The sequence below is a fragment of the Lithobates pipiens genome, unplaced genomic scaffold, assembly GCF_037356315.1.
Source record: "Lithobates pipiens isolate NorthernLeopardFrog02 unplaced genomic scaffold, aLitPip1_a1.2 Scaffold_25, whole genome shotgun sequence".
Taxonomy (NCBI): Eukaryota; Metazoa; Chordata; class Amphibia; order Anura; family Ranidae; genus Lithobates; species Lithobates pipiens.
Window position 1 is genome coordinate 42,993,753 of NW_027507787.1, and position 14,212 is coordinate 43,007,964.

General features: G+C 41.5%; 1 protein-coding gene across 4 annotated transcripts in view; it reads right to left on the minus strand.

The window, feature by feature from the left end:
* The window catches only part of MARCHF8 (membrane associated ring-CH-type finger 8), a 385,964-nt gene that overhangs the window by 47,084 nt on the left and 324,668 nt on the right, over positions 1-14,212 (minus strand). For all 4 annotated transcript variants that reach the window (XM_077454376.1, XM_077454379.1, XM_077454377.1 and 1 more), the window contains one exon: positions 4,857-4,907. In XM_077454376.1, the coding sequence (XP_077310502.1) occupies positions 4,857-4,907 (51 nt within the window). The remainder of the gene's footprint in view (positions 1-4,856; positions 4,908-14,212) is intronic.

Here is a 14,212-nt window from a genome sequence, read left to right on the forward strand (position 1 = left end):
GCATGGCATTGTAGCATGCCCACAGTGTTCATTTTACCCAATATCCCCCTTCAAATTATATACACTGCAACACTTTGTACAGTACAGGCAATCCTTTCAGCCAAGATGTTTCCATCCTTTGTGTCATTGCTGCCATTCCCATGGTGCTGTATTGTGTGTAAGCTCTAATGAGATGCCGAGGTTTAATTGCTCCACAGAGGAAAAGGACACACTTAATTGCATTCGGAACAATGCGGCACTGTACCGGTTAACTCAAACTCTGTATTTGTTTAGTCATGTATGTGGCTGGGTGGATTATTGTCTAGTTATGCTGATCATTTATGGCAGATATACTAGAAATATATAAACTGAAAAGCCGTGTCACACAGTTTCAGGCAAGTAAAGGACTTTAAAAGTCGTGACTGTCCATGAAGACATTCAAGTGCACAATGAATGACTGCAGGCTGGCAATAAAAATATATTTATATCACTATTTTTAGCATGAAATACTACTGGGATGATTTCTGAAAACTGGAGCAAGAAAAAGAAGATGCACCCAACAGCAACTAATCTGATTTAAAGTGAACCTGTAAAGTGCAGGCTTCAAGGAGATCATCTACCTAGTTAGTGACCAAAAAAAAAAAAAACATTACTTCCAATGGTAAAATGAAGAAGTGGGTAGTGGCATAGGGAGGCCAGTAAGAGAACCTGTCACTTTAGCCTAAATAAGGAAAGTGATTGATTCTCTTTACATTTTGAAAGTATATGCATTGCCTAATGTTGAATTGCAAACATGCTGTTACCCTTCCAAAAGCAGTTAAAAAAATTAAATATCTGCTCAAATCTGCTTGATATTAGCAAAACAATCATTCTTGCTTTGCTTCAATACTAAAAGCCTATTTCCCATGTTTGCATTGATTTTTCTAAACGTAACCAATAAAAAAAAAAGCAATGGAAAACAAATATGGTTACTGAAATATGACCAAATAATGTTCTCTTTTCAATTAAAGTTTATGTGAACCCCAACAATAAATTTCTCTTTTAGTCTGTTAAATAGGCTGTTAAAAGTCTTTTGTTGTATCTGTTTGATAAATTAAAAAAATACTCGTTAATCCTGCCAGAAATCTTGAGAGCTGTTAACGTCCTGTGTGCTCTGTCTATGGTGAAGTATTCTCCATGGACTGCAAAATACCATTTTCCCTAGGTCTGTGTTCCTAAATCTTTCCCAGTCAAGACACCCTTTAAAGAGGAAGTAAACCCCAGCCGATTTTTCTTATTTTTTCAATTTCCAAATACCATAGCTCATTACAAAGTATAATACATTAAAAATACATTAAAAATACATTAAAATTGGCCTTAAACGAGATCTGTAAATACCTTATTTAGCGTCTTTATAATATCTCCATTGGTGGGTATTGGCCACGTCATTGCTTCAACTGTTTACTGAATCTTTTCTGGACGTCACTTCCGCCCTTACTCGGTTTCCCTTTGGAAATCTCATACATGCGGCGTAACCAAGCCTCTATCTCAATCTATCTCTATAGTAGCAGGAAGGAGATGATCAGAGCAGCATCGCAAGACTTCCCTGTGTGCCGTTCTGAGGCGAAGCTCGTCCATACAAATGTCCCGGCATTCAGGAGAGATATAAACGGCACACTTTATGTGCCGTTAATGAAAATACCTACTGTGCAATAGCGCATGACATCACTTTTGATTACAGGATGATTTCCATGGAAACAAAAACAGTGAGTACACAGGGATCAGCTGCCTATGCTATCTACATTACTAAGAGATAAAGTTGTCTTGGAGGGTTTACAACCACTTTAAAAGTTCTGCACAATCGAGAGGTACTCTATTCTAAAATGGGAAAGACTAAACAAATAACTTTACGTAACACAGCAACATCCACACACATTCTACACCCAGTGTTAGAGGTTATGTATTCTTCCAAAGCAAATACACTTTTACACACTGGAACTGGACTAGTATTTCAGGGTTTCTCTTCTTCAATTTCCTTCCCGCACTCAGCTAATGTAACGTGCGGATGGAGAGTGGGGCAAACAAGGATGCTGTGCAGGTGCCGACATCTCCTTCAACCGATGACTTCAATGGTTGTTAGGATGCTGGAAGGTAGTAATGGTGCACAATGAAAATCTGTGGCTTTGTGAAACTAAAAGCCAGGCTTTGTCCAGCCGGTGGTTTGTATACATTTCTTGGTAGTTTTTAGGCATTTTGCTTTGGCACCTCTGAAGAAACCTGGAGGTACCCTGGTTGAAAAAGTAGTCCTAACACATTTCCTCTGATAGGCGACAACTCTGCTCCTCCATAAATGTATAATGTGAAAAGTGATAAATGTTAATGGCAGGAACCTCAAGTCAAAATAAAAGGGAAAAAAACCTGATAAAAAAACGAAGGCAGCCACCATGTCTAAGTACTGGTAGGCTTAAATGTATTACATGTTTGCTCCTGGGCTTAGAATGGTCTTAAGGGGAACATGGTGGCTGCCAATGCTGACCTCCTTTCTGGAAAAGTGCCTGGCTATCATGAGGACCCTAATGCCACAATAGTTCGAGTTACCTGTGTAGAAGTATGAAAATAAATAAGTACTGCATTTCCTTGCCTCCCACCCCCCCCCCCCCCCCCCTCTGCATTTTTGCTTTAGGAAGCTGCAGATTCTGATGTCAGGCATTCAATGCTTAGATTTTTTTCAGGACAGAAAGCATTGTTTTCTGGTTACAGGATCCTGGTGCAGGAGTTTGCAAACAAGATATTAAATGTTTGTCAAGTCACTATGCGACTTTACATGTATCCCCTATGGGTATCCAGCCATTAACAATCGTGTATTTGGTTTAATTTTTAAAATGAAAAAGGCTAAATACCTTTTCTCACACCGCAGCCACGCAGTCACATGAGCCCCCTTGTGCTGGCTGGCCCGATCTATGGAGGGAAGTGGGAGGGGTCGAGACTCCTCTGTGACATCAGCCAGCTAGCAGAGGGGGATCACGTGACTGCACAACGGCGGTATGGGAAAAGGTATTTAGCCTTTTCATAAAAAAAAAAAATACACCATTGTGAATGGCAGGATAATCAGTAGGGGATGCATGTATATTTGCTGCATTATGCAACTGAATAGCGACTGGAGGGATGGGGAGGAGAGCCGCTCTCATGCTGACAGAGAAGGAGGCAGGGGAAGGGGGGGGGGACTGTCAGAGTAGAGCAGCGGGATGATGGAAGCACTATAACTGTCCATGGTAATCATGGATCAGCAGTCATGATTACCATGGTCAGCACAGACAGGGGGACACAGGAACTGGTAGGATCAACCAAGTATAATACAAGATAGGAAGAGAAGAATTTGCACAGCACAACCACTGAGCTATACACAATGCCTTAAAGGAACAGGATCTTAGTTTATTTTTATTTTTTTAGGGTTACAACCACTTTAAGTATACAGGGATGATTGTTGAAAAGGGGTCCTTTGGTTAGGGTATTGCTCTTTTCCGCTTGAGCTCTGTCTTGATCTACTAATGCTGAAAACCAACATATAAAGCAAGCCTAATGGCCAGGCAACTAATAAAAAAATAAATAAATAAAAAATCACCAATGGTAGTGCATGTACATTTTTAAATAAAACAGGTTTACTTTAAGTATAATTATTGTCTCTGCTGGAGGTGCTTAAAAGAGTCCAAAGAACATTCTGTTGCATCTCCAAGTTATAAAAATAATCCATTAGTTATAACGTGTTATATATTCATTTAAATTTTCTGGGGGGGAAAAAAAAAGTCTGTTTTTCGCTTAAAATGTAGATTTGGTCAAGGACATTGTTTTAGTGACTGCAGTAGGTGAAGGTTGACATCACTCACACAATAATGGCGTGTGGTTGGCAAGAGAGCAGGACTGAAAATAGCAACAATTTAGCAGCAGAAATTCTTTCCTTCTAGGTTACTTCAAGAACTTAAACAGTTTGAAGGAGAACTCTAGGCAAATCGAAAAAAGGAAAAATACATATATAGAAGAATTTAAAGTGATATTTAAGGCAGATTTTTTTTTTCTTTTTTTTAAATAAACTGTCATACTTACCTGCTTTGTGCAGTGGTTTTGCACAGATCAGCCCTGATACTCTTGAGTCCCCCGCCGACGCTCCTGGCCCCTCCATCCTGCCAAGTGCTATGCAATGGGGGCATCCAAGCAAGCTGCTGTGTGTCCATTCCATTCCTGCGCTCTCCTCATTGGCTCACTGGCTGTGATTGACAGTAGCGGTAGCTAATGGCTCTTGCTACAGTCTCAGCCAGCGAGGAAGAAGAGACCTGGGAGAGCCTCTTCTCATGTACATCGCTGGATCGGGATGTGGCTCAGTATTGGGGAGTGCTGAATACAGAAGTTTTTTTAAGTTCATGCATGCAATGTGTGAAGGTAAAAAACCTTGAGCCTTTACAACCACCTTAAAACTTTAAGACCTCCTTCAGATGTTTGTTGCAGAGTCCCCATTAAAAAGGTTTTCCTACCGAACAAGTAAGGGAAATACTTTCTAACATAAACACAGACAAAAAACTAAATAAAAATGATTTATAATATGGGGAAGAACTTCTGTCTGATTTTTTTCCTGTGTCAGATGTCACCAATGGAGAGAGTTTCCTCACTTTTTGTGTGGTTAGAGACCCAGAAAGTAATGGGAGACCTCAACGCTGGGGACACAGCAATGAGATCTGATCCTTCCACACTCTAGCTACTGAATATATTTAGAGTTTAGGCTCCAAATAATATGTTTTATACATTTTAAATGACTGAATTTGACCACAATCTGCTATCCTTGTTAAACTATTACAGCCAAAGATCGATGTACACTTTCACGTTGAAATATGGCATTGCTACTTTACCTTGGAAATATTACTGGAACGGCTGACTGAACGCCCCAGAGTCTTCTCATTCTGAAACACAATGAAAACAGAAAATCAGATTTGTTAAAAGATTTTGTACAGTTGAGAAAATAGATAACTGGAGCATTAGTTGCTTTAACTTTATTTTCACCTGGTATATTATGTTTCAAGAGAATATTGAATAATCGTCTTATGCAATATCAATCCTCTTAGTCAAAATAATTCATGATCTCCTAACTCTGATGCTTGGTAAATGTTTATTGACACAAGGCAATAGGAAATAGTACTCATTTTTGCATGGTGTCACCAGTTTTCTCCCAGGGTTTATGAGTCCAACACCTTTGTCAGTGCTGGATTACCAAATAGGCAGAGTAGCCACCGGCCTATGGGCCCCTGTGACAACAGATCAATATAATATTGATTTGATCTTGAAAGAAAATGACAAAAGATAGAGAAAAAAATGAAGCGACTCAAAGAAACAATAACATTACATTAAAATGATTGTAAAGTCTGGTTTAAAAACCAAAAAAAAAAAAACATGTCATACTTACCTCCTTTGTGCAGTTTGTTTTGCACAGAGCAGCCTGGATCCTCCTCTTCTTGGGTCCCTCTTCGCTGCTCCTGGCCCCTCTCTCCCATTGAGTGCCCCCACAGTCAGCAGCTTGCTATGTGGGCACCCGAGCTGAGTCACAGCTCCGTGTATCCAGACACGGAGCCCTGACCCAGCCCTGCCCCCTCTCTCCCCTGATAGGATAAATCAATTTGATTGATAGCCACAGAAGCCAATGGCACTGCTGCTGTGTCTCAGCCAATCAGGAGGAGTGTCCCGGACAGCTAAGACACTTGTGAACATTGCTGGAGGGAGATGGGGCTCAGGTAAATAATTAGGGGATGCTGGGGAGGCTGCTTCACACAACTTGATGCATAGAATGTATTCAGATAAAAAAAACCTTCTGCCTTTACAACTCTTTTAAAGATTCTATAGAGAAAATACTGTAATGATGTAATGTACACAACAACAACTTAAAGTCCATCATCAGGTTCACATTAAAGTTTGACTCTTACAAAACTGGAACCAGAGGTGATCATATTCTAGACCTAGTACTGACAAACGGGGATCGACTGATGTCGAGGTGGGTTCTAGTGATCACCAATGTCTTTGGTTTGATATTAAAATAAGAACGGAAAAAATCATATACAAAAAAAACTTTAGGATTTCAAAAAGGACAAATTTTTCTGAAATGGGCAAATTCATAAAAAATGTATTAAAAGGTTGGAGTAAAACGACAGAAGCAAGTAATCAGTAGGCACTGTTAAAGTCTACTATTCACGTCACAAATGTTAATTCTGCATTACGAATGCTAGTTTACAAGACTGACCGCTTCTGCTTCCGAGCATGTCTGTTTGTACTTTGGATTTTTGTCACACGATCGGAAAATCTGACAACATTTGTCGGCGGAAAATTTGAGAACATGCTAGCCAACATTTGTTGGCAGAAAGTCCGACAAATGTCCGATGGAGCATACACATGGTCGGACTTACCACCAACAAGCTCACATCCAACATTTTCCATCAGGAAAATCTGATCGTGTGTACGCAGCCTAAGACCATGTTTACTATTTGCTTCACTAACAGATGTCCCTGCTGGGGGCACTGTATATAATGTATTTATACACCACAATTTGTCACAGCGTGGCAGGCAAGCTAATTATTGTTCTCAAGGTACTCGAGGTTGAACCCCTCCAGGAAAAAAAATGATCTACAGCCCTGGGGCTATTAAGGGATCTTTTTATCAATCTCTTAACAGTAGAAGTTTCACATGACTAGCTGTGGTTAGTATTGTACCTATCCATAAGAGGGGCAGCAAGGTAGAAGCTGGCAATTATGGAATCACTCCTGAAAAGAAGGATCATTGATCACTTAATACACAACTTGCTGGATCCAAAGCAGTATGGATTTACTGAGGGCAGATCATGTTAGACTAATCTCATTGAATTTTTTGACTATATTACCAATGCTTTGGGGTGGTGCTGTGGACATAGCATATCTTGATTCCAGCAAGTCATTTGATACAGTTCCACAATGATCTAGTACAAAAGTTGTACAAGCTAAAACTTTATCCTTTAGCCAACTGCATATCCACTGAACCACCCAAGGGTAGATAGCAGAATGTGGTTGTAAATGGGGTTCACGCAGAACAGAGATCAGTCACTAGTTTTGTACTACAAGTCTCTGTTCTAGGTCCTGTTCTAGTTAATCTATATGTAAGTGATAATTATTATACAGGATTTATATAGTGCCAAAAGTTTTTTCAGCTTTACAACATGAGGGCAGACAGTACACTTACAATACAAATCAATACAGGAGGGATCAGAGGGCCCTGCTCGTTAGAGCTCACAATCTAGAAGGGAGGCTCAAGTGGAAACAAAATGTAATAACTGAGGGTGGAGCTGGAGGAGAAAATTAAAATAGAGTTGTTAGGTGTGGGTAGGATAGGCTTCGCTTTAGAGAAGGGTTTTCAGGGGTTTCTAAAATCTAATAGAGTAGGAGATAAGCGGACAGATTGGGGTAGGGCATTCCATAGGATTAGAGAGGCTTTGGGAAAGTCCTGGAGGCGAGCATGGGAGGAGGTGAAGAGGGAGCTAGAGAGCAGGAGGTCTTAACAGGAACAAATAATGAATAGATTGATATTTAGAGACTAGGCTAGTGATGTAGCTGGGGGGGCTAAATTGTGGATGGCTTTGTAAGTAGTTAGTATTTTTAATTTAATTTGTTGGGTGATCAGAAGCCAGTGGACGGATTGACAGAGGAGTAGCAGACACAGAGTGATGGGTAAGGTGGATGAGTCTGGCAGCAGCATTCATGGTGGATTGAAGAGGTGATAGATTATGTAGAGGTAAGCCAATGAGAAGGGAGTTGCAGTAGTCGAGGCGAGAGATGACCAATGAGTGAATTAAGAGCTTTATTGTGTCATTGGTTAGAAAGGGCCATATTTTGGAGATGTTTTGGAGGTTGAGGCAGCAGGTGATATAACTAAAGGTTTATTGGACAAGGTAGATCTTTTTTGCTGATGGTACAAACGTGTGTAATAGGGTTGACATCCCCCGGAGGTGTCTAACACGGAACATGGATTTGGTATTGCTGGAAGATTGCAGCGGAAACTGCAAGTGTAAAATAATGCACCTAGGGAAAAAGAATCCCCTGAGAGTAAAACATTGGGGGTACAGTGTTAGCAAGCACTACAGAAGAAAAAAAAATGGGGGTACTTATTTCAGATGATTGCAAAATAAGCAAACAGTATGAGCAGGCAGTTGGATAATAAGATGCATCACTAGAGATCACCAGCAGGAAGAAGGAGGTCCTGATTCCCCTATATGGATCTTTAGTAAGACCTCATTTAGAATACTGTGTCCAGTTCCGGAGATCTCACTTACAGAAAGATATTGATAAAATAGAACAAGTCCAGAGACGGATAACACAAATGGTGAAAGCTCTGGGGGATAAAACATCAATAGTGACTTCAGGAACTTAATATGCAAAGCTTATAGCAAAGAAAGGAAAGGGAAACAACTTACATACATTAAAGGGGATGAATGAGGTTCAGGAGGGCAGTTTTTTCAATATGAAAGCAAAATCAAGAACACAGAGACATAACCTCAAACTAGAGAAAAGTTCAAAATGAATCTTAGAAAGTATTATTTTACTGAAAGGGTATTTGATGCTTGGAATAAACTACCATCAGAGGTAGTGAAACAGTCGACAGCAAATGGCTTCAGACATACTTGGGACAAACACAGATCTAAAAAGTTAATGAAAAAAAACAAAAAATTAGCAGACTCGATGGACTACTCCGTCTTTTTCTGCCATCACTTTTCTATGTTTCTAAGACTCTTCTTCTTTCAGCTGTAAATTTGTAAAAAAAAATTGGTGCAACCTATGTACATATAATACACAATAGTGATAGTCAGCTCCATTTAGTGGCCCAACATGCACACTACTTAATTCAATGTGATCCTTCTAGAGAGTGCGTGCACAAAACCTCCAGAAACATGCAAGGGGGTCCCCCAAGGTTTTGACTGCCTAGGGACCTCCACAGGGTTTAATCCGGCACTGACCTTTGTTGAGGATACTGTGAGAGGTGTAAAGGTTGGCAAGTGAAAAGCCTCCATCAACCACCAAAACCTTGGCCAGGCTGCAGATTTAAAAAGCGGTAAAGGAGTTTGTAGTTCAGGCATCCATCTGTATGCCAGACACTCATGCTGCAAAATCCTGAAGGAATCCCTTTTTCTGGCTTGTAGCATTTGATATAAATACTCAGCATGGGAAAAAAATCTCGATAACCTTTATGGAGTGCTTCTTTCCAAGTTTAAATTAAGTTATTTGACACTTTAGCTTTAACTTCAGAGTTAATATTTAAAGTATATTTATTTTTTATGAGGCTTGAATTTTGCTTTAAGAACGTCTGACGCACAATGTTACCATGAACAGATGTCTCATTAAAGATAAAGAACAGCTATGCCTCTGTCTGCCCTTATGTCCACCACTGAACCACTGAGACACTGATCTCCATCGTGGCCGTGACCATGACATGTGACAGGGAACATTCTGCATCCACACAGATTCATGTTTTATCACTGCATTCAATCTTTACTGAAAGTGTGAGAACTATATGGTAAAATATAGTGAGGGGGAGGGGAGTAAAAAAAAAAAAAAAAAAAAAAAAAATCAGAATTCCAGGGCCTTTCCACACCAAAACGTACATTTGACCTCCAAGGGAAGCCCACAGTGCATTTCCTGGCCAACTGCTGCAAGTGATGCATGCTTCAGGCCAGAACCAGACCTTGTATGACAATGACAGACCCACATTTATCACCTCCAACACACTGCTTTATTATTAATGAAGTGTCATGTACTTACTTTAATGTGGTTCACCTCAGATATTCGAAAATAATCATATTGGTTAACCACTAACATCTCCTTTACTGTAACAGTGAGAAATCATTTTTGTTGGAAATGCAGCTGGGGACAATTCTTGCATACAAGGCTCCTTTCACACGATTGGCCTGCAAAGATGCACCTGTCCGTTTTTCAGGCGGATCTGAATGAGCCACCAATTGACTTGTATGGGCAGGCGGATGTCAACAGGGATGTGTCCACTGACACCTGCCTGCCATCAAATCCGATAAGATCCACTGAAAACAGATGGATAGCGATACAATAGCGATGCACAGTGAGCAGAGACGGACCGGTCATCTGCCGGCTCAGCTGGGATCAACGAAGTGATCCCCCCCGCTGAGCAGATTCGCACCATGTGAAAGGGGTCTCATCATCACAAAAACTGTCTCTCAGACTGGTAGGAACAATTCTTGCTCTATTTACCAGCTCTGCTCTACAGCTGGCCATACAGCAAGATATCTGACCATTCAGTAGTTTCATAATAGTGCTAGTATGCGAATATTACTAGCACATTATGCCTTTACTTTGCAGGGGGAAATCATTTTTTTTTTTAAAGTTTACTACCACTTTAGTAAACCCCAAGAACAAAAATGCAATATATACTAGCCTTTAAATGCGACGGCTTCATTTGTTTTTTTATTTCAGGATAAGAATATTTTAGCAGGCACAGAAATGACCTGTTGATCTTGCCAGAAACTCAGTATTCTTGATGCTTATGCCAGGTGAACTGTAAACAAAAGCTTGTGTAAACTACGAATCCGGTCATTCACCATGTAATGAAAATAACCAATGGCTGGCATGTTCATAGTCCAGTCTTGGTAACAACTATAGTTTCTTCCATAGATACAGTGGTCAGGGCCGTAGATCATTATTTTCCTTGGGGGGGGGGGGGGGGGGGGAGGGGGTTCAGGTCTTTCAAACTTAAAGGCATCATTTAAACTTTTATGTTGGGGGAGGTATGGTAAAAACATGTGACAGCAGAGTGGGGCCATGAGGCTTTGCAATGCAGCGCAGCAAAAATGATCCCCATTCAACTGAATAGAACGCAATGTACGTAGTTGCGGTGCGGTAGTGTACTCATTAGTACAGCGAGCTCCTCCTAAGCTCCTTAGTTATTTTTTTCCTTCAGCCCACTGGGTTGAACTAAAAAAAACTTACCGTGTGAACCTGGCTTTAGATCTCATTCATATGTTCTAAATGGTCATGGAATGGCAAATATACCATGAATAGCTACAGCCAGGATCCCAGATGTTCCAATTTTTGTCAGCTGCTCAGCCTCTTCACCTGAGTGATGGGCTGAAAAGAGCCACTGTTGTTAACATGTGTCTGTACATCCAGTGGTCCCCATGTTTAAGCTCCAGGGGACAAAGCAAACCACATTGGGGTGTGGCCTGGCAGGAACCCAGGCGGAGGTATCTCACATCACTACTACATTACCATAGGACTCCGTGGATGTGCGGCACCAGGGATTTTTTTTCTCTCTTCCCTTCAGTGGCTACAAGAGCTGGGATGAGCTCCATCTCTCGCCACCACTCCTGCAGCACATTTGGTATCATCTACATTACTTCCTACATCGATTAAGCCTGAGCGACACACTAACAAACCGTGGGTCACAGTGGTTACCTGCTGTTAGGGACAAATTTTTTTAACCTGAATGCAGAGAGATTTTATCCAAGGGCAAAAATGTATCCCTATCTGCAGGTAACCACTGGATGTGCAGATACAGGTGGATACATGCTTACAGCAACAGACAGCCTTGGCTCTTTTCAGCCCATCACTCAGGTGTACAGGCTGATCAGAGATTAGAACATCTGAGATCCCGGGTGCAGGTATTTGCAGTATACTTGCTGCACCATGGTCATGTAGGATGTATGAATAAGACCCAAGACTGGATTGTAGCGAACATTACTATGCTAGTTGAGCAGGTGCAAGGGGCAAAATATTGTGGTTGGCAGTAAATTCAGTGATTTATTTAAACCTTAAAAAAAAATATGTGTCCTAAGAAATTTCATGAAATGTTTTAAGAGATTAAAAAATATTGTGCACTGCCTACCACAGGATTGGTGCCCTTTACCCCTGGTCAATATGGTTGGCTTTTAGGATCAGGGACTGACAATCACCACTCTGCGTTCACTGAAGGCTGAGAGCTGAGTAATCAGCAGTCTTTGATCACTCTGTTGTTGGGCTTAGAAGCAGCTGGGGACATATGCAACATTGGATCGATGCTCCATCCCCCTAGGTAAGTATAATTATATAAATAAAGAAAAAGAAAAAAAAACTTTTTTAAAAAAGGGAAAAAAAATCCCCCTCTCCCTCCTAAGAACCCTCTCTCCCCAAGGAAAGATTCCCACTGTAAAACATCTCCTTCCCTTAAAATGTCCCCCAAAAAATTAAACCCCCCGTCTCTAAACCAACCCGCCAAAGCAAAACTATCTCCCTCAGTCAATACCCTCTCCCCCATCAAAGATTTCTAATTAAGAAAATCTCCCTTCATCCAATCAAACTCCCTCCCAGAAGCAAATTCCTGCCACTAACCACCCCCTGTAAACTTCTCTACAAGAACCCCCCCCCCTTCTCCAAAAGCAAACCCACCCCCTTTCCTTAACCCCCCACCAAAAGAAACTCCTCCAGACTGGAATTCTTACTTCCTCCTTCTTAAAACAGAAAATGTATGTCTCCCCACTTACCAGACCTCAGATTCAGCACGGCACAGAAGTAGGAAAACCTCTGCATCCCCAGTCTCCCTTCGGCTGTGTCATATGATACGAAGAAAAGTCTAGGAGTTCTCTCAACTGTGCACTGTCAATTGCTGGCATCTGAGACCTTGTAAACCCTGCAAGCATTTCATGCTTTTCAGGCGGACTCCTTATTAAACTGAGGGGATGGGGCACAATAGAAGTGGGACGGCTGCTGCACACCGAAACTCTGCTTCTACTGTGCTGTAATATGTTAAAACTATGTTTTTTGGATTTGGCGTTCTACTATTAGTGATGGACGAACGTTTCGCCCGGCGGTCGTTTCGCGGCGAATTTCCGACATTCGCGGTCCGCACGTTCGAACGCCTTTTTCCGTCGTTCGCCGCGGCGGACTTACGTGTTTAATGTATACAAGAACTTTAACCTTTGGTGACACGTTTATCATGTGATACAGGACAGCCAATTGAGACATGACAGCACATGGACACTTGGACATTCCCCCTAACCTATAAATACACCCGATCCGGTGGCCATTTTACATTCTTTCTTCTGTTACGATAGGGACAGGTTCCTGTGTGGAGTAGGGAGAGATAAACCACTAGCTATTTGGTACACAAAAGTTATTTTCAGGACTGGTATAGGTGTTAGGTGTTGATAGGTTTGCTGTGCTGCTGATTCTTGCAGCAGCCTGAGTGTCTTTTGTTAGTTTAGAGAAAGGGAAAGGACGGTGTATGCTACAGGGACAGCCAGATTAGTCTTTCATCATCATCATCATCATCATCATTAGCTGTTACTATCAAGGTCCACAAAAGAGCTGTTCCAGTAACCACTAATCGTTCTCTTTTTTTGCCAATTTGTATAGGGACAGGAAGGAAGCAGTGTTGTCAGGCAGTGAGGGTAATTTTAAAGACTTGCTGTTATTATTAGTTCCACAAAGGTTCTTTTCAGGACTGGTATCAGTGGTACAGTAATAGGCTTGTACATGTATAATATTCTTTCTTCCAAATATAGAAAGGATATTATACTTGACTGCTGCCCTTCTGCTGCAGTCTGCTAAACATTCACAACTCACTTGTTCCACAAAAGTTCTTATAAGGACTGGTAACTTGGTATAGGGTGCTACGGTACATAGGCTTGAGTGCGGTACAGTCTGCTGTTCTGTAAGGACCGCTATCGGTCCACAATAGATAGGGTTGACGTGCACCACTGCTGACCGCTGCCCTATACTGCAGCAGTCCTTCAGCGGTATAGGGACTGACGTACAGTCTGCTAATCACTAACACACAACCTGCTTGTTCCACAAAAGTTCTTATAAGGACTGGTAACTTGGTATAGGGTGCTACGGTACATAGGCTTGAGTGCGGTACAGTCTGCTGTTCTGTAAGGACCGCTATCGGTCCACAATAGATAGGGTTGACGTGCACCACTGCTGACCGCTGCCCTATACTGCAGCAGTCCTTCAGCGGTATAGGGACTGACGTACAGTCTGCTAAACACTAATACACAACCTGCTTGGTCCACAAAAGTTCTTATAAGGACTGGTAACTTGGTATAGGGTGCTACGGTACATAGGCTTGAGTGCGGTACAGTCTGCTGTTCTGTAAGGACCGCTATCGGTCCACAATAGATAGGGTTGACGTGCACCACTGCTGACCGCTGCCCTATACTGCAGCAGTCCTTCAGCGGTATAGGGACTGACGTACA